Source organism: Myotis yumanensis, unplaced genomic scaffold, assembly GCF_028538775.1.
Source record: "Myotis yumanensis isolate MYYU_CA2020_CCGP unplaced genomic scaffold, mMyoYum1.0.hap1 SCAF_21, whole genome shotgun sequence".
In the NCBI taxonomy this organism is placed as follows: Eukaryota; Metazoa; Chordata; class Mammalia; order Chiroptera; family Vespertilionidae; genus Myotis; species Myotis yumanensis.
In genome coordinates, this window is record NW_027223772.1 from 17,832,475 (window position 1) to 17,853,663 (window position 21,189).

Consider the following 21,189-nt stretch of genomic DNA (forward strand, 5'->3'; position numbering starts at 1 on the left):
CTTAACCCCTATACAACTGGGCTTGGACCTCTGCCTAGCAAATTGCAGTTTATAAGTTCAATATGCAGCCTCCAGTCCTCCTAACCCAATGAGGTTTCGGCTAGTCTCTGAGTCAGACTTCTCCTCTCTTGGAGAATTTCAAAGTCCTGATGGCTCCCAGGTCCAGGGAGAGTGCCCTTTTCTTAACTCTGTTTATAGTTACAGGGCCCTGCTTTCCTTGTCTTCCCACCAGTCCCCTTCTCTCAGCCCAGGCCTGATTGATTCAGCACTGGAGGGGTTAAAAAGAATAAACCAGGGCAGAGAAAGACTGTGCTTAGTTACTTTTTGTGACCTTGAAGTTCATTGATAAGACCTGTTAGGTCTGCAGCCAATAACTTAACTGCCAACACCCCCGCCCCCCTTCGCTCATTCACTCCCTAATCTGGTCTGGAGCTGGGAATAGCGCCTCGGTCTGCCTTGTTTCCCCAGAGGGCTGCCTGTCTAGCCCCAGATCTAGAGGGCCGACCTGCCATAGTGGCAACATAGGAACTGCAGGACTGGCAGATGTCGCAAGGTCCTGCAGGTTCTCCCCCTCTCTCCCTCTGTCTCCATACTCTGTCCCTGTCTAGTATGGGACGGACTGAAGGGGTTAAAGGACGACAAAGCCCCTCCTGTCGGTGGGTACGGAGGGAAGACAATTGGCATCGGGGGAGGCAGGGGCTCTGGGTCAAGAGCTGCTGGCGTGGCCTGGGCCTGAGGCCCGGGCTCACCCGAATCCTGTGCCAGGGGACCATAGCGGGTGGCCGGCTAATGGGTTCTTCCTGCTCTCCCTGAAGGACCGGGGGAGCCTTTCTCTTCTGGGGCCCGGCCAAAAGAATTGTCTGTCTCTGTCCCAATTTTCCCTCAGGAGGCAAGCCCTCATTTACCGGGATTTCTTGGACAATATGTCAACCTAAATTTGAATATAAGGAATTTGATTAGGATGCCCTGGGCGGCCGTGTATGACGTAATGGACCCGGTAGGCAGTGGTCAGATCAAAGGACCCTGCATCCGGCCACACCTCCTGGAAAGTGGGCCACTCCCATTCACAGAATCGCTGCAAATCAAAAGCATTAACATTATAACCTTTAAATCTACCCTAGAACTTCAGTTTAATACAGTAAATTACAACCTAGGTAAGAGCAGCTGATAGACAGAAATCTTTATTAACTAAGTGGGCTAATTCTCCTTAACAGTGAGCAAAAGACTCAGAAAAATAATAGTTGCAGCTGCCGAGAGACTATTTGCAGACTGTTAAGGGGCCAGCCCAAACGTTCAGCCAAGCATATCGACAGAAAGCAGAATAAATCAAAGTAGCTCTTACTTCACACAGACCAGTAATGATTTACACTTTTTCCTCCTTCTCTGTAGTAAATTGACTAGTCCCACACAAACTTTGTCCCGACCCCATGATGATTGGTGGCGAGAGACAGACAAGGGAAGGGGTGACCTGTTTTCACAGATTCTCACTCAGATGCCCACCTGGCCGTGTCCCTTGGGAGCTTAGATTTGTCGTAGCTAAGGTGCACCCATATAAACCCCGGGCCTGGTCACCTCCACATGGGGGTGAGTCACCGTTATGCCATATGACGAATCGCGGAACCGCAGGTTGGGGCCCACTCTGACTCCGTAACCGAAGTCGTGGAGCCACACAAAGGAGAGGAGAGGGCAGACCCCCTCCCTCCACACTCACACACTTTCACCAGACATTCACTCAGAGTTTAAACAATCCACCCAATTCCTAACAATTTCCTAATTCCTGAGGGAGCTCTATAGCTTCCCGGGAGGTGATCAAGCTCCCCTTCCACTCACCCGGAGTGGGCCTGACTAATAGGGGGTCAACGAAGATGACTGACCCTATCCCATTTGATAAAGACAAAGACAACAAAGAACAAAGACAAAATAAATCAGCCAAATGCAACCTAAGGTTGCCCGGAACCTGCAGCTTGCTCCTTGAAGTCCTGAAAATGTTCAAAAAACACTGCAGCAGAGTGTACACAGAAGCAGACAACTTATTAACAATAAACAGCAAGACAAACAAATACCAGACAGACAAACCCAGTGCAGCCTACAGCCACACGAACCAGGGACCCCGGCCACCATCGTGGCCAAGGGTCAGGACCAGGAGTACTGCTGCGTCCAGCCCTCCGTATAGGTCCTTCCGTGGGACGTCCCAATTCCTGTTTAACGACCGGTCCTTACCTCTCTCGAGAGTCCAGATGGTTTGGTTTCCGAATTGAAAGTTTTGGGTGGACTGGAGGCCTCCTTGGTAGTTGTTCTCCACAGGTGTGGGGTATCTCTCTGATTGCCCGGCGACCAGTGGGGGAGAGCCTCCTGCCTTGAATAGGGGGTCCCTCTCCTCCCTTCCAGGGGAGAGCCTCCTGCCCTGAATAGGGGGTCCCTCTCCTCCCTTCCGGGGGAGAGCTTCCTGCCCTGAATAGGGGGTCCCTCTCCTCCCTTCCGGGGGAGAGCCTCCTGCCCTGAATAGGGGGTCCCTCTCCTCCCTTCCAGGGGAGAGCCTCCTGCCCTAAACAAGGGGTCCCTCTCCTCCCTGCCGGGAATCTCGCTGCGGGCCTCCAAATGTAATGGGTTGACTCAGCGAGATAGACCACCGACTCAGAATTTAAATTTAGGAACCTTTATTAAGCTGGCCAGCTGTCTGCAGTTCAGCCTTTGCTTCAAACTGCAGCACCTGACTGCAAGAGTTTTGGCTATTTATTTGCAAAAACTACAAAGTTACAAGGCCATGCTTACGCAATTTGTTCCCGACACAGTATAGCATTATCACCTTCCTATCTATGTTTTCCGGGAACAGAGAGCACAGTATATTGAGGAGGGACCATGAGACCATATCTCAAGGCCTGACCTGATGTCAGTACCTTCCTATCTGTCTGTTCCAGGAACAGACAGCACAGCGTGCCCCCATATGCAGCCCAGTACAGTGGGATATAAGAAAAAACAAACAAACAAACCCCAAACTCTTAGAAACAGACAACAGAATGGTGATTACCAGAGGGGAAGTGGTAAGAAGGTAGAACAAAGAGGGTAAAAGGAGTAAAATATAGTGACAGAAGATTTGACTTGGGTGGTGAACACACAAAAGAGTATACAGATGTCATAACTTGTATACCTGAAATTTATATAATGCTATTAATAACAAATTTATTGCTACCTCAATATACTTAATGTCAAAAAGAAAACAAAAAGTGAATAATTTTTTTGACTTTTTAAATAATATATAATTTATTGATTTTTTACAGAGAGGAAGGGAGAGGGATAGAGAATTAGAAACATCGATGAGAAACATTGATCAGCTGCTTCCTGCACACTCCCTACTGGGGATGTGCCCCCAACCAAGGTACATGCCCTTGACTGGAATCGAACCTGGGACCCTTGAGTCCGCAGGCTGACACTCTATCCACTGAGCAAAACTGGTTAGGGCAAAGTGAATAATTCTTATTACTGTATCACTTCTTTTTATAAGTTTCATATACCTCTAAAGAACTTAAAAATGGTTAATTCTCTCAAATACTTCTATACACTTGTTTATACCAATAATTTTCACTATTTCTAAAGAAATTATTTGCTAAGTCAAAGGTTACTTTCAGCCTAGCAACTGTTAATAATTACCTCGCATTTGGAGTGGCCTCCAAATTAATGAGGACATCATTTAACTTGTACAAATTTGTTTTTAAAAACCAGCCCCCCCCCTTGCCGAAATCGGTTTGGCTCAGTGGATAGAGTGTCAGCCTGTGGACTGAAGGGTCCCAGGTTCGATTCCGGTCAAGGGCATGTACCTGGGTTGCAGGCACATCCCCAGTGGGAGATGTGCAGGAGGCAGCTGATCGATGTTTCTCTCTCATCGATGCTTCTAGTTCTCTATCTCTCTCCATTTTTCTCTGTAAAAATCAATAAAATATATATTTTTTTTAAAAAACAGGGCCCCTGTTTTTAAGACTTATAGATCTTTAAATAAAAAACAACCACACAAAAGCTAAAAAGAAAATCCAGTAAGCCTAGTACCTTAGAAAAATAAAGGGATAAATACAAATAAACAAATGAATTAAATAGTTTTACTTTTGTATGACCCCACTTTGAACTACACAATACTTTTACAATGCCTTTCATACATACCAGGTTAAACCAAATAAAATTAAGATGCCTTTTATACATATCACATTCAACCACATGAAATTACCATACTTTTGTAGGTCAAAAAGGATTGAATGTCAGTAATTTCATTTTATTCAACCTAATACATTCAATAGGAGAAAAAAAATTATATATATATATATATATATATATATATATATATATATATATCCTAATATATTAAAAGCTTTCACTACCAAAACAACCGGGATAACGACTGAAAAGGCTGTGTGGGGCGACAAGCCCGGCAAGGGGGTTACTGAGGGATAACCAAATGAATGAATAGCAGGCTGCATGGGGCAACCAGGCCAGCAGGGGTGGTTAGTGAGGGACGACCAAATGACTGAACAGCGGGCTACATGGGGTGACCAGGCTGGTGGGGGAGGGGGCTGTTGGGGTGACCAGGATGCATGGGGTGACAAGGCTGGTGGGGGAGGAGGCAGTTGGGGCGACCAGGCTGGCGAGGGGAGGAGGGGAAAGTTAGGGGTGACCAGGCCAGCAGAGGGGGGCAGTAAGAGATGACCAGGCTGGCCAGGAGGGCAGTTAGGGGTGAACAGGCTGGCGGGAGTGGGGGCAGTTGGGGGAGACGAGGCTGGCAAAGGGGGCAGTTAGAGGCAATCAGGCAGGTGAGCAGTTAGGAGCCAGCAGTCCCGAATTGTGAGAGGGATGTCCAACTGCCGGTTTAGGCGCAGGGATCAGGTCTAAACCGGAAGTCAGACTTTCCTGGAATGGAGAGGGTGAAGGCTGGGCTGAGGGGACCCCCAACCATACACAAATTTCTTGCACTGGGCCTCTAGTATCTATAATAATAAAAGCATACTATGCTAATTAGACTGGACGTCCTTCCTGATGACCTTCTGGACAAAGCCGGGATGCAGGAGAAGCCTGAGTCAAGGGTGCCAGAGGGAAGCTGGTGCTGGCAGCCAGGGGAAGGAAGGCCTATCCTTGCACAAATTTTGTGCACCAGGCTTCTAGTCTACACTAATAATAGACAAACATGGTAATTGAACATACCTTCGCTACGATTTCCATTGGCTAATCAGGGTGACATGCAAATTAATTGTCAACAAAGATGGCAGTTAATCGCCAACAAAGATGGTGGTTAATTTGCATATGTAGGTGCAATGCTGGGAGGCGAAAGGGGAAGGAGGGAAGAAGCCATGTGCTGCTGACAGTGATTGGAAACCCAGGCAGCCCCCAGGCCCATGATCGGAGAACCGGGCCGCCTTTGCCTGCCCCCTGGCAAGTGATCAGAAAAGCCGGGCAGGGCAGGGAAGAGGCGGACGCCAGCAGCCGACTCTTCCCTGCCCCGCTTGGCTTCTCTGATCACTGATCACTGGTGACCGGTGATCAGAGAAGACCCAGAAGCCGGGCTGTGTTGCAGCCCGGGGACCCGATCTGGAACTGGGTGGGGAAGCGGGAGGCAGCTCTTCACCTGGAAGCTTAAGTCCAAGATGGGAGGTGCCATTTTCTGTACTGAAAGGCAGGGGGCATGGCTAAGCACAGGTGGCACCATGTTTGCATATGGAGAGGGGGCATGGCTCAGAGCAGGGTGGCGCTACGTCTGGAGAGAATGGTGCTGAGGCCAGGTGTTCACCTCAGAATTCGAGAGGCAGGAGAGGAGTGCAAGGTACAGCAGGTGCGGCTTCTGGCAAGTGAAGGAAAAGGGCAGGTCGCCCAGCCGCGACACTGTTCCAAGCTTCCCAGCCCAGGTTTTCAAATGTAAATATTACTTCAGATGTTGTAGTTGCATGTACTTTATTTCCTTCCCCTCATCTTGGCTGTTAAAGTCATGCTCACCCCCTGGGCAGCTAGGCCTCACGTTCATGGCACAGACAAGGTTTGGTTCTGGGGTCACCCCTTAGATTTTAAGCAGCTGCTACACTTGGTTGATAGGAAGAGTGAGACTGTAGCCCTGAAAAGATGGAAGGCTTGGGGCAGACGGTTCTCTTGAGGGCTCAACCCACTTTCGGGCCATAGGCACAGAGAATGTCCAGGGCAGCGCCCAGAGCAGGCATTCGTCTGAGCTCGGACAAGGCCATTTTGCAGCCTCCCTGTCCTCTGTCCCAGGTGGTGGGGGCTGTGACTGCCTCAAGGCTGCTCCCTGGAAGCCATTCTCCCCTCAGCCTGTAGCTGTAAAACAGTGCACATGAAGAGAATCTTTTTGTGCCTCATGTTAAAAAAAAAGGGTGTGTGATTCCTCACTGTGTTCATTTGTTAAAAAAAAAAATGCTATTAAGACCCCGGGCAGTGAGGCAGCCCAGCCCCAAAGAAAGTATATGCACAACATTGGTCACAGACAACGATATGGTGATGGCCAGAGAGAAGTGGGGCACAAGAGCTGGGTAGAAGGGGCAAAGGGGGGGAAATAGGGACATCCTATCCTATCTAATAAAAGAGAAACATGGTAATTAGCCATAACTCTGCTACCCTTCCCATTGGCTAATCAGGGCGATATGCAAATTAACTGCCACCCAAGATGGCGGCTGGCAGCCAGGCAGCTTGAAGTGAACATGAGGTTTGCTTGCTTCAGTGACGGAGGACTCCAACGTTCCCCGCCTGCCAATGCCGGCCTCTGAGCTTGCAGTTTGAAACAATGTTACAAATATGGAAGCTAAACAAAACCCCAGAAACCTGCTTTCAGCCAGCCAGGATCTCATAACTGGAGTTGAAACAGTGTTTCGATTATAGAACCCAAACCAACCAGATACCTGCTTTCAGCAGCCAAGGCCTCAGAGCTGGGCCAGCTTTAGCTCTAAGGCCGCCTCGCTGCTGAAAACATCTATGCAATGTTGCGGTCCGGCTGGCTTTCAGTCTGGCTGGTTTCTGGGGTTTTGTTTAGCTTCTAATTTGCAACATAGTACATAGTTGCTTAGAGTTGCAGCTGAGAGGCTGGCAAGTTAGGTGGGGAACTTTGGAGTCCACAGTCACTGGAGCAAGCAAGCCTCCCTGCTCGCTTCAGTGCATGGCTGCCGGCCGCCATCTTGGCTGACAGTTAATTTGCATAAGGATATGCTGATTAGTCAATGGGAAGGGTAGCGGTCATACGCTAATTACCATGTTTCTCTTTTATTAGTGTAGATACTGTTGTCTCCATCGCAGTTATTTAAAGTGTTGTGGCAGGAATTTTATTCTAAATATAGGCTCCTGGAGTTTCACAACGTATTAAATTCAGAAAATGAATATAAACTCTACTAATATCTTTGATACAAATCTTATAAATGGATCTCATATTCCTTTTATATAAGTACCAGAAAAGCTCTTAATTTTTTATTTTATTTTTTTTTTAATTTTTTTTTATATATTTTATTGATTTTTTACAGAGAGGAATGGAGAGAGATAGAGAGTTAGAAACATCGATGAGAGAGAAACATCGACCAGCTGCCTCCTGCACATCTCCCACTGGAGATGTGCCCGCAACCCAGGTACATGCCCTTGACCGGAATCGAACCTAGGACCCTCCAGTCCGCAGGCTGACGCTCTATCCACTTAGCCAAACCGGTTTCGGCGAGCTCTTAATTTTTTAAAAATTTCTCTTTATCATTGAAAGCATTACCAATGTCCTGTATGTGTTTTTTCCCCATTGACCCCCTCCACCCAGTACCCACCTCTCCCAGGCTTTTACCACCCTATTGTCTGTGTTCTTGGGTTATACATAAATGCATATAAGTTCCCCAGAGAATCTTCCCCTTCCACCCCTAACCTCCCGCCACCCCCATTTCCCTCTGAAGTTTGTCAGCCTGTTCCATGCTTTTATGCCTCTTGATCGGTTTATTTTGTTCATTAGATTCCACAAATGTGTGAGATAATGTGATACTTATCTTTCTCTGACTGGCTTACTTAGATTAGCATAATACTCTCCAGGTTCATGCCCACTGTTGCAAATGGTGAGCTCTTTCTTTTCTTACAGCTGTGTAGCATTCCCGTGTGTAAAGGTACCACAGCCTTTTTATCTGCTCATCTCGCTGATGGGCATTGGGGCTGTTTACAAATCTTAGCTAGTGCAAATTGCACTGCTATGAACATAGGGGTGGATATATTCTTTCTAACTGGTGTTTCTGAATTCTTAGGCGATGTTATTTTAAGACAAACAAGGCTAAAAGAGACTTCAATGTACATACCTTATTGGGATAGATGTCTGCTTCCTCCCCAAATTGGCTTCAAAGAGGAAGCCTTCCACAGCAATAAATAAAAATGGTGCAAATGTCACAATGTTCCCGCATCCTGGATGCTTTCTGCATAGTGAGGGACAAAAAGAAAAAGACACAAAAGACTGAGATAAAGGCCACTATGACCTGTTATCTTGACAGTTCAGAGTAACAGGGAGATAGATTTCCATTACCGACTGTCTTCTCAGTTTTCATGTCCCATGGATCACATACATTTAGCAATATACCTCACAGAGAAGAACGTCAAGCCTTATTTCACTCTTCCAGGCCATCACGAAGGACTACTCTGATACACTCTTCCTGGAACTATGACACAACCTTCCTAGTAAACTATAGGAAGTTGGTCAGTCAGATATTCTTTTTGAGATCTTCGCTTATGTAACCAAAAGGACTTCATTTAGGATCCTAGTCAGCCTATACATCTCATGCTCAGGTCTCCTAGAAACATTTATATATCCTCCTGACCAGCAATCTCCAAGACTACAGTTAGTCAAAGACTCATATCCAGGGACATTGCCTTCACTCCTGTATAGGGGAAAAAACTGGTTCTTAAGGTAGGAGAAAGCTTTGTATTTTGTAAGTATAAAGTACAGATATATGTACAGTACATAAACCCATATACAGTGTGTCTGTGGGGAGATGACTAGGAAAAAAACTGTCTAAAAGGGGGTTTTAGATGGGGGTGGGGAGAGTGGTAAGAAGCAATAATGAAAAGAATGAGGACACTGCTATAGTCTACTATTCTCCACAACCTTTAACACAAATATACTGAAGCATAGTAATTCCTCCTTTAGAAAACTGCTGTTTGAACTACTCTGTTATTCTTAGACAGTCTCTTATTATGTAGGTCAACTCTGTTATTTTTAGATAGTCCCTTATTCTATAAAAGAGTTGTTTTAGTTTGAATAATAGAAAAAGATAAAAACTTAACTGTCTGACCTTGCAAGCTAGCCGTCTAACGTAATAGGTGAATACTGACAATAATTCCCATATTCTCATGCCAAGTGTTTGTTCATTATGTATCAAAAGTTACAAACTGTCTGCAAAAATAACCTACACAAAGCTCTTTGTAAAATCTGCGACGCAATCAAAAGATATAAATAGAGAGAACTTCCTCTATGTTTGGGGGTTCAGAAGTTGACAGCGGTATTCTGCTCTGAACCCGCGTGCAATAAAGATGACTCCTAACTAATTGACTCATTAAGGCATCTTATCTAGCTCGCTGATTTACGATACAACAGGATTAGGCACTCAGTGAATTGTTACAGTTAACTCCCCCCTTGTAAAATCTCTTAACCTATGAATGTCCCTCTCAGGTATGTTGGCAGTTACTGGGGAAATGGAACAAACTATGGTCGAGGGTAGTCTGGGAAATGGGGCAAGTTTATAATAGCTAGGGCAACGGGGCAAGTTGATATTAGTAGCTAGAGAAATGGGGCAGTGTTGATTAATGTACCCCAGGTAACTTTGTGTGTGTTTAGGCAACCGTTGTATGGCTTTTGGGAATAAAAGGCTGGCATGGAACCAGAGTCGGTGCTGTTGTGGGAGAACACGCCTGTAGCAGCCACTGGCCAGCTTTTCAATAAATCCTCAGCTTTTCATAAATCCTGCTTAAGACCTAATTGGAGTTGGTGGTCTTACTCTCGCTAACATTGGTCCATAACAGAATGTTCATGAAATTCAATCGAAGCTCTTCAGTGATCTAGAAGGGATGGGGAATCTTTCATGGTGACTTAGGGAAAAATATACAAGAGAAGAATTCCTTCTGGAATGCCTCCTGAGGCACGCTGAAAGGAGTTACTCAAACCGTGTGTGTTATTCTTGAGCTTGTCCTCCATGAGGCTCTGCTCAACCACTGGAGGAAGGTCAAAGTGAGCAGCTAGCTGCCTTTGTTTTCCTGAAGCGTCCTGGTTGCCCATACTACCCATATCCCCACATTACAAAATTCAGCCTTTGTATCCTGCATCTTCACCTTCACCCAAGGCATTTACCCACAGGTACTGAGTAGAGGGGTGTAATTATATTACTACATATTAATACAATGCTATTTTTTTAAAAAAAAAACCTCCATCCTCTGTTAGTGATTTTAGTATTGAATAGCAGTGCCGAGCATACAAATTCCAAAATACACCCAACAGGCATAAAAATAAATAGCTCCAAGCACAAGCCTTTCTTGTATGGAGCTATGCTGACATCTAAGGCAGAGCTGTTGCTACTCTTTAGGTTCCACTGCCTATGAAAACTACAGCTTTATATTCAATTCGGTGATTTCTTTTTAGCACCTCTTACGTTCAAGGGACAGGGCTAAAGGCTGCAGGAATCCATAAATAATCATGTAAGACATTTACCTCATTGAAGGAGCTAATTAAAGCCACTAGCCTCACTATGAGTTAGGGGAGAAGGAACCTGAGCTCTAGATAGTTACTGGCACAGTCTTCACACTTAGGCTGCTCCTTAAAACCATGTGCACTGGGAGCCTCCCCTCCCAGTTTGGACTGGATTGGTCTGGGGTAAGTCCTGTACTTTTGTAAGCTTCCCACTTGATTCTCATGTTCAGCCAGAGCTGAGAACCCTAAGGTAGGTCTGGGGGAAAGGACAGGAGGGGTGAAGGTGTGTGTAAGATGCACAGGCAATCTTTATGTGCTGACACAGGGTTGAGAATTACTGCGCTCCAGTGGCTAAAAATACACAGTGACGTGCAAGACGCAGCTGTCACTTACCCAGTGACATGGAAGTTGATTATCCTATCTACATCTAGTTTTCTTATCTTTCAAATGGGAACAGTATGAGTGCCTACTGTCTCATTGGTTTTACTGCAGAGCAAATAAGCCAGTCCCTGAAAAGCACTTCCCACAGTGCCTGCCAAGCAGGGAAAAAGGCAGACTGGGACTCTAGGATGACCAAAATGTTGCATCTTGCATATGAGAAGGTCTTCAATTGAATATAGTAACCTTTTAAAATATGTTTATATTGACCGTTTTCTTCTCACTTATAAATCAAAAGGGACATGTTTTTAACCTTGTCATGAGGATGCAATGAAAAAAATATACATAAAGTGCCAAGCCCAAGACTTAGCCCAAGGGCTCAAGAAGCTTCCTGGCTTTCCCTCCCATTTCTCTTTACCAAAAGCCTAGGATTCAACTAAAGAACAATTAGGGAGTACTTACTGTGGGAAAAGTTAGGGGCTAGCTGCCAGGAAGCTCCCATGTGAATGAGAGCTGATCCCTGCCCCCTAGATGACAGGATGAGGGAGTATGAGATAGTAAGGACCCAGTGCCACAGAGGGATGACTAGAGGAAGGTGCCCCTACTCTCTGGGAAGTGTCTGACCTTCATTCAAGCACCTGAATAAATGTGGGTATGCCTCACTTTAAGCAAACATGATCTGGATTTAGGACACCTCCAACAACAAATCCAATCAGCCCCCTGACAACTCTAATCTCCTTGCTCTATTTCCATAGCATTGTTAAACTTCCCTACTGCACTCACATGATTCCATTTTTTAAAAATGATCTTACAGAGCTTTTTAGGAACACACTGTTGTGTAGATAACAATGGAATTATTTACTTTAACTTAATTCATTTTAAAACTTCAGAGTAAAAACTTAAGAGCCTTTTTCCTAAATCACTTGTTTCGTTGAAATTCATTTTTGGGAATTATGGTCATAATTGCAAGCAGGTTCTTTGACTTTGAATTCTCTTTTGCAAGAATCCAAATTTATTTTATTTCATTCTAACTTTTTATATAAAAATTTTTTAAAATCCTCACCCGAGGATATGCTTTTATTGATTTTAGAGAGAGACATACACGTGAGAGAAGAACATCGATTGGTTGCCTCTTGTATGCACCCTGACTGGGGATCGAAACCACAACCTGGGTATATATCTAACCAGGAATCCAACCCATGACCATTCAGTGCATGATGGAATGATGCTCAAACCAACCGAGCCATGTGGGCCAGGGCAAATTTTTATTTTTCAAAAAAGGCAACTTTGAAGAGAAATGTTAACGTAAAAAACCATTGAAACCTGTAAAGAATTTTTGTGATTTTATTTGAGCCAAACTGTGGACATATGCCCGGAAGCAGAACCTCAACGAATTGAGATAGTGCTCCAGAGAATGGTAGGGTTATATGCGTACTTATACATGAAATTCATTGGTGACAGATTTAAGGAGGTGGGATTAAGCAAAGAGGGGAAACCTACGTGATAGGATAAAAAGTAAAAATGGACACATACTTAGGTGGGTGCAGGAACAATTATCATGATAAATGAAAGAATCTGCTGCATCTGTCCTGGGCCCAGCACACCTGGCTGTGCCCTAGGGGCTTCAGATACAGGGAAATCACAAGTTACCCAGACATTTCAAGGGTATGTTATCTTAGATGCAAAAAGACAGATAGGCTCAGTTACGGTAAAGGTTGACCTTATCAGTGAAGATATCGGCTTAGAACGTAACTGCTCACCATAACTGCTTTTAGTTAAGGTTTAATTTCAGACCATTCTTTGTGGTTACTTTAGGTCTCCGAGTCTGCAAAATTGCCATGCAAGCCTCTCCTGAGCTTGTCATGTCAGCACGTGGCCCCTTTCGTCCACAGAAAGAATTGGGCATATATTTTTTGCCTTTTGTTATCTCATAGTCTAGATTTAGGAAACTTTTCTATTTGATTCAATACCAGGCACTTGATTGGAATAAAATGGGGGAAAGAAAATGTTTCAGAGTGTTTTCCTCATATAAAACACACAATACCTTGCCTACTCAGTTAGCTGCTGCATATCCCCTCAGTCATTCACATCTTCTCTTTACACTGCATTATGGCCTGTATTTTATTTTAGATCCCCAATATAGGCATGAACATCAAAAACAAAAAACCTACATTTGTTTTTCCAATTTGGGAAAAATGATTTAAAATGTTTGCTTCTCCCTGCAATTCACTTTAGCATTTCCATGTTTCTACTTTCCATTTATTACAGCACCCAAGGGTTCCAAGGAAGCCATATAAAAAGCACAGTTCCTGCTCTATACAGATTTATGAGCTGTGATGTCCCAAGACAGAGTCACAAATTCTGACAAGGCCAAAACTAGAAAGAACTTTAAAGACTATCCAGTCCAAGCAGCTCTTATTTTATTGTAACGTGAGAAGTCGTGAGTTGCCCAAGCAAATCAGGAAAAAAGCTGCTATTCATCTGATGCACCATTCATTAAAGTCATAAATGTACCCCTCTCCTTACGAAAGCCCACTGCTGTATGCAAAAATTTCGATTTACAAAAGGGATAAATGAGTGACAATTTATTTACACATTATTCAAAGCATTCTAAATAGAAGCTTCCATAATGCATGAAAACATTCCATAAAGTTAGATTTATTCACAACTTCTCCGGAACAAACCCATAAAACAAGGCAGACCTGCACTGAAATAAAAGTTGTTAGAGGGGAGGGGAAGCCTGAATGTGCTTCAGGCTTTGCACGTGAATCTCCTTCAAATCCATTTGAAGCAGGTGGAGCCATCACCTCCCCATCCCACTTTTACTGTTGAGCAAACAGACCAGGGAGATCAAGTAATTTAGCTGAGTGCTCATAACTAGTAAAGAAGACCTTCAGCTGCTAGCGTAACTGAGTTCACACAACCTTTCAGAAGATTTAATTTAATGGCATATTCAACACAAATGTGACACTATTCTTCTCTGACCTTTATTTGGCTGGCCTGATTTTATCACATTTTTATATTTTAAAATCAATTTCCATTAGTTAAGTTGTATGAGTCCTTTAAATATTTTGAAAATTAACCCCTTACCATGTATATGTGTGGCAAATATGTTCTCCCATGCAGTGAGCTCACTTTTCATTTGTTGGTGATTTCTTTTACTGTGCAGAAGCTTTTTATTTGATGTAGTCCCATTTGTTTATTTTCTCCTTTGTTTCCCTTGCCTAAGACTTAGGACATCTATCAGCAAACATGTTACGAGAGGTATCAAATATTTTGCTGCCTAGGGTTTCTTGCAGAATTTTTATGGTTTCATGACTTACATTTAAGTCTTTTATCCATTTTGACTTCATTCTTGTGTATGGTGTAAGTTGGTGGCCTAGTTTCATTTTTTTGCTTGTATTTGTCCAATTTTTCCAACACCACTTATTGAAGAAACTGTCTTTACTCCATTATATGTTCTTGCCTCCTTTGTCAAATATTAATTGAGCATAATGGCTTGGGTTGATTTCTGGGTTCTCTGTTCTGTTCCATTAATCTATATGCCCATTCTTGTGCCAGGACCAGGCTATTTTGAGGCACAGTGGCTTTGTAGTATAACTTGATATCTGGTATTGTGATCCCTACCACTTTATCCTTCTTTCTCAAGATTGCTGCAGCTATTCATGGTCTTTTTTGGTTCCATATAAATTTTGGAAAATTTGTTCTAGATCAGTGAAATATGCCATTGATATTTTAAAGAAATTACATTAAATTCATAGATTGCTTACAAATAATCCAATAAAAAAAATGGGCAAAGACCTAAATACACACTTTTCCAAAGAGGACATTAAGCTGGCTAAGAGACACATGAAAAAATGCTCAGTCACTAATCAACAGAGAGATGCAAATTAAAACAACAATGAGGTAACACCTCACACCTGTCAGAATAGCTATCATTAACAAATCAACAAAGGACAAGTGCTGGTGAGAATGTGGAGAAAGGGGAACCCTAGGACACTGCTGGTGGGAATGCAGACTGGTGTAGCCACTGTGGAAAACAGTATGGAGTTTCCTCAAAAAATTAAAAATGGAACTGCCATTTGACCCAGTGATCCCACTTCTAGGAATATATCCCAAGAAACCTTAAACACCAATCAGAAAAAATGTATGTACCCCTATGTTCAGAGCAGTACACTTTACAATAGCGAAGATCTGGAAACAGCCCAAATTAGATGAGTGGATAAAAAAAGCTGTGGTACATTTACATCATGGAATACTATGCAGCAGTAAAAAAGAAAAATTTCTTACCCTTTGGTATAGCATGGAGGGACCTGGAGAGTATTATACTAAGCCAAATGAGCCAGTCAGAGAAAGACAAGTATCACATGATCTCACTCATATGTGGAATGTAATGAACAAAATAAACTGATGAACAAAACAGATCCAGAGGCATAGAAGCATGGAACAAACTGACAAATCTCAGAGGGAAGGCAGGGTGTTAGAGGGGGTGGAGGGTGGGAAGAGATTAACCAAAGAACTTCTATGCATATCTGCATAACCCATTGACACAGACAATAGTGCAGTGAAGGCCTGGGCCAGGAGTCAATGTGGAAAAAAGGGGGACATATGTAATACTTTCAACTATAAAGATAAATTTAAAAAAAGAGAAAAGAACAGAAATCATTAAAAAAAATGATTTCCATAGTAACCTTCCTTTGAAATGTACCAGCTTACAGCAGGATACATTGCTATATCCCTCGCCACCTACTCTCAAGAAGGACAAATGGCTCTGGCCAGTGTGGCTCAGTTTGTTGGGGCTCCTCCTGTGCACCACAAAGCTGCCGGTCAGATTCGAGGTCAAGACACATAGCCAGGTTTTGGGCTGGACCCCCGGTGGAGAGCGTGCAGGAGGCAGCTGATCGATGTTGCACTTTCATATCAATGTTCCTCTCTCTCTAAAAATCAATAAGCTATTCTTTTTTTTAAGTACTTTATCCTTTAAAAAGAAAAGAGTGACAAATGACAGATCTTAATCAACACTGTCTGCATAACAAAATTTCAAGCTCAGTAACTGCAAAAATTAACCCCACACAGAGTTTATCTTAAATAAACTGGTTGATTCACAATGACTTAATCAATGGTATCAAGAAAATAAAATACATTTTTAGTGAGCACCACATGAGAAACTGGACTAGGAGTTTAGATACCCTGGATTCCAGTTTTGTCTCTGCCACTTACAAGAAGTAAAAGACGATCTAACTTCTTGGGAACTGTTCCATTTTCAGTAAAACAGACATTATAATTCTTGACCTATACTGGACACAGATTGTCCTGAGGGTCAATGGAGATAACGTGTAGACTCAGAAACATGATGGTAGATAGCGCCATAAATAGCATTTTACAGCAGGAGGAGGAGGTCCAGAGAAGCGAAATGATTTGAAAAGGTCACCCAACCTGGGTATGACAGAGCCAAGAATGAAGTTCATAATATCGAGATTTTTCAGTCCTGAGCCTTTTTCAGGACACCTGGTGCTTTCTCTGTAACAGTTTGCACCCACTGAACGTTGCACATTATTACTCAACATTATTTGCATGCCATCCTAGTTTCCCTTTGGTGAAGCCATTCTTTTCTTTTCTTCTTTTCTTCTCTTTTCTTTTCTCCTCCCTTCCTTCCTTTCCTTCCTTCCTTCCTTCCTTCCTTCCTTCCTTCCTTCCTTCCTTCCTTCCTTCCTTTTAGCTAACATTGCATAAGTTTCCGGTGTGCAACATTAAAATTTGCCATCTGTGTGTAGTACCTCCTGATCACCACTAGAAGCTTCCATTTGGCACCCCGATTCTTTTTTTCTTTTTTAAGTGAATTTATTGGGGTGACACTGGTTAATAAAACCATACAGGTTTCATGTGTACAACTCAATAAAAACATCACCTGCATCCAGCGCTCACCACCCTAAGTCAAGTATATTTCTGTTCCCACTTACCTCTTCTTTGCCCACTTCTACCTCCCAACTCCTCCTTTCCACCTGGCTATCACCATACTGTTGTTCCTTTGTATGTGTCATATATATATATTTTTTTCTTAATCCATTCACTTTTTTTCACCCAGCCCTCAACTCTCCTCCCCTCTGACAGCTGTCAATCTGTTATGTACCTATGCTTATTTCTATTTTGTTTGTCAAATGATTGTGTTGATTATATTCCACATATACCTGAGATCATATGGTATTTGTCTTTCTCTGACTGGCTTATTTTACTCAGCATAATACTCCCCAGGTCCATCCATGCTGTTGCAAAAGGTCAGATTTCCTTCTTTTTTACAGCCAAGTAGCATTCCACTGTATAAATGTACCACAGCTGTTTTTATCCACTCCCCCAATCTTAATTTAGAAAGTTAGGTCTCAAAATACATGCCTCCCAATTTAAAGACTAATATCTTAAAGCTGGAAATGCTCTCTTAGGTCAATCAGATGGACCATATACATAAATAAGAACTGATTCACCTACATCACTGAGAGGTAATGTTTGAGCAAAGTCCTCATGGCCATCTGATCTGTAAGGGTAGCAAACAAATGCTTTGGAGGCACTTTAATACACATGACACTTTCTTTGCAGCGTGTGCAAAACCAGACTGCATTATAAGTCGAAAGCTTTGCTTTAGCCAAACATGGCATTATTACCCGAGAAGAGGGCTAGAGGAACCTTATGGTCTGCCACAAGTTCCTGCCAACCTGAGGCCAGTCACGTGAGAAATCCCCCCGGATTAAATCCCCTGGTGTGTGAAAAGGGGGTGATGCCAGCAACACCCCGAGTGTTTCTGCGAGCGACGCTGTGAAACTATTTGGTGGGACAGCGGGCGGAGCACAGGATGAAGGAGTGGACTCTCAGGGTTCCAGGTGCGCAGAGCAGACCCCGCGGCGCGTGGGGGTGACGCGTGCGGACTCACCTCCGGCTTTCTTGGTGCAGCCCCGGGAACCAAGGGGGGCACTCACCTGACCAGGAGCTCCAGGAAGATCACGTTACTGCAGCAGCCAGGGAACACCAGGCCCACTGCCAAGAGCTGGCTCATGGCAGGCGCGGGGAAGGGGAGCGCGCGCGCGCAGAGGAAGCGCCCGCCTAGACCACTACCTCGCGGTGGCACAGAACTTCGTCCCTTCCCAGAGTGCCGCTCTTCACCGGCGCCGCCACCAAAGCTCGCAGCCAGAGGAGCTGTAGTTCACTATCAGCCCCGACCCATTCATTTGAGGGGGCGCTCTGGTCCCAGCCAGACTACGTATCCCAGGATGCCGCCCGCACTTTATACCTTGCTGGGAGGTGTCCCGCCTCTGCTGGGACCCTCCACTCCAGAAGAGAGAGCAGCGAGGTTCTCCTCATGCCTCAAGCGATAGGAAGCCGCAGGGTTTGTTGGGAAGTGAAGTTCAACCCTGCCCAGGTGGTTTCTGGCGAGTAAGCCAAGGGCTCAGAGAGGGATGCGAGCGTCCCAGTCTCAACAAACACAGCGGCGGCACTAGAGCTGCAGACCTGTGATTGATCGCTAGCATCTGAAACAATTCTGAATGGAGTGAAAGCAAAAACTCCTCTGAACTTACTTTTCTACCTTTTGAAAGGAACATTGGAGTCAGAAAGTGCTGGGATTGAATGTTGGCTCAGCTGCTAATCAGCTGTGCTATCTCAGGCAACTTCTTGAAGCCTTAGTCTCATTATTGGCAAAAAACGGGAGCAGTAATGCCCATCTCACCGCTTGTTGTGAGGGTTACAAGCTATGATCACCTGGGGATCTTGTTAAAATGTGGATTCTGCTTCATTACACCTGCAGTTTGCCCTGAGATTCTGCATCTCTAGCAAGTTCCCAGGTGCTGCTGATGCTACCTGTCTGGACCTCGCTTAGGAGAGCAGACACCTTTAAAACAATCGTCTCTGGAGACTTCTCTACCCCACCCCATTGACTTTGGGACCACCTGCCACTCAACGGTTGCTTAGTTTTCTCCTTCCCCTTAGCCTACAATAATGCTCAAAGTAATTTACTTTTCTCCTTCAATTTACCACCAAATATCTCTAAACACTAATCTATAGTCATAGCCTTTTTTATTCTGATCAAAGCCAGATTTTTAAAAATAGTTTCATTTTGACTCCTACTGACCTCTTTGTCGAAACCATATACATCAGGTCTCTGAGTACCATTTCATTTAATGTTGGTTTAGTTATAACGTTCATAAGGTGCCATTACTGTTATGCCCAGATTTCAAGATCCCCATTAGACCACACCAGGAAGTCAGCTGAGTTGGATGCAAAAGCAAAGAGTCCTTTATTTTCAAACCCTGGTTTGGGTCTCAACCTCCATCGAGGCACGGTGAGATGAGAGTGCCCACCCGTGGGAAAAAATGGGGTTTTAAGAGGGAGGTGGAGTGAGGGGAGGAGAGATGACTGTGGGCCCTGCCAATTGGCCAGGTGCAAGTCGGGTCTTGTTACACAGGATGTGGTTATCTCCATGGCCCGCACATCCCCTGATTGTCATTGGTTAGTTTAAAATAATCCCGGGCGTGGCCAGCAGAGGCCTGGGCTTCCGGGAGAAGGTACTTTCCTGAGCACATGGCGGCTGCCCCAACATGGAGGATACGGAGCACGATGGAGGGCATAGCCCTTGCCCTTTCATTCCCCTCTTTGTCTTGGAACTTCTGGCTCAATCATGAGTCTGACTGCATTTCTATTTCACCGGTGCTAGAGGCCCATACTGGGCACACAGAACTATCAACTGAATTTATTTTTAGCTTTAATAACTTCTATTGAAATAGGATTTTTCTTCTTAAAATTCCTCCATGGCTATCAAAAAGCCAAATTAAGATTAATTTATTTACTGTCCTGATGTTTGCATAAACACAACAAGAATGGTAACTGACTACCTTTGCTGGAATCTCATGGTTGAATCTTAATGTGCCATAATGGGCCAGGAAGCCAAGCCATCCAGCTGCCATCAGGCCAGCCTGCAGTATCTGCTGAGCTAGGTGAATCCTTCACCTGTAGCAACTCCACCTGGGCCCACGCTCCAGGCTTTAAGGCCCATCTCAGTAGCTCTCCTACTCGTTGTGGCCCAGAGTGTGTGGGGGTTCCGCAGGGATGCAGAGGCATCTTTACTGCTCCCCTTCTACTCTCACCAACCGTCAGTGATGGTAGGGCATGGGCCTGATGCTCCAGCACCAGCCATCTTCAGGGCTCCCAAGCAGGATACCAGGCTTTCTTTGTGGCATTTTTACTGGTTTCAAGTCTTTAGAGCTCAGACAGTGCTCTTTAAAACATAATACTCCAGTCAAAGTTTTCCATTAATAAAACCACTATTAGGAACCGATCTTATTGAATCTATGCAAAGAAATGTATTGCCATGACTTATTTAGCTTTGCCAGATTTCGGAGGAATTACATAAGGAGAAAAACATACTGATCTACTCTAAGATTCTCTGACTTTCCTTGCCAATTCCTTTTCATGGATTTTTCAGAGCTATAACAAAACAGTAATTGTTGGCATTAAACTTTCTTTCTATGCATAACCATGCCTTAGACCTTTTATTCTAAACAGGCCTTTTCCAGCTTACTACCCCTGACATGGGCATGGTCACGCAGGCCTGTAAGCAGTACACAGGCTGCCAACTGTCAACTGTCTCTCAACAGTGACCAAAACCTGATGGACACCCTTCCCTGCCCAGTTGGTCACCTGCCCTCTTGGCAGCTAGACACCTTTTACTTTTGGGGTTCACCCCACATAGTCCCCTTTCAGGATAACCAGTATACATTCAAACCTGCAAGAGAATCAAAGGTCAATATAACATATCAATACCATGAAACATAATATTGGCACCATGGCCGCTTCAGGCAGCCAAATCTTCTGCTACTAAACATGCGATCCTATAAATTGTCCTTGTCTCTTTGGAGCCATGTCCATGAAGATACAGGCATTGTCTAAGTCTATTACACAGTATTGTGGGGGCTCCCAGTGACAGGAGTGATCGCGAGCAATGTTGCCAGCATCAGGCAGGTCGAGCCCATCGTAGCTTGAGCTTGAGGGGGTTGTGTTGATCTCGATCGACACTCCATTTGGTGCATGGATGGGACCGCTGACTGTAAGTGAGTGTAATGGACCCAGGTCGCGACGACATCTACCTTGAGAGCAGTGGGGGT

General features: G+C 44.3%; 1 protein-coding gene across 1 annotated transcript in view; it reads right to left on the reverse strand.

Annotated features, from left to right (window-relative positions):
- The window catches only part of LOC138998979 (nucleotide sugar transporter SLC35B4-like), a 43,138-nt gene extending 25,049 nt beyond the window's left edge, over positions 1-18,089 (reverse strand). Inside the window, exons 1-2 of the mRNA XM_070400998.1 lie at positions 18,013-18,089; positions 8,292-8,405 (exon numbers count right to left, since the gene is read on the reverse strand). Coding sequence (XP_070257099.1) covers positions 8,292-8,405; positions 18,013-18,089 — 191 coding nt within the window. The remainder of the gene's footprint in view (positions 1-8,291; positions 8,406-18,012) is intronic.
- Between the last annotated feature and the right edge of the window lie 3,100 nt (positions 18,090-21,189).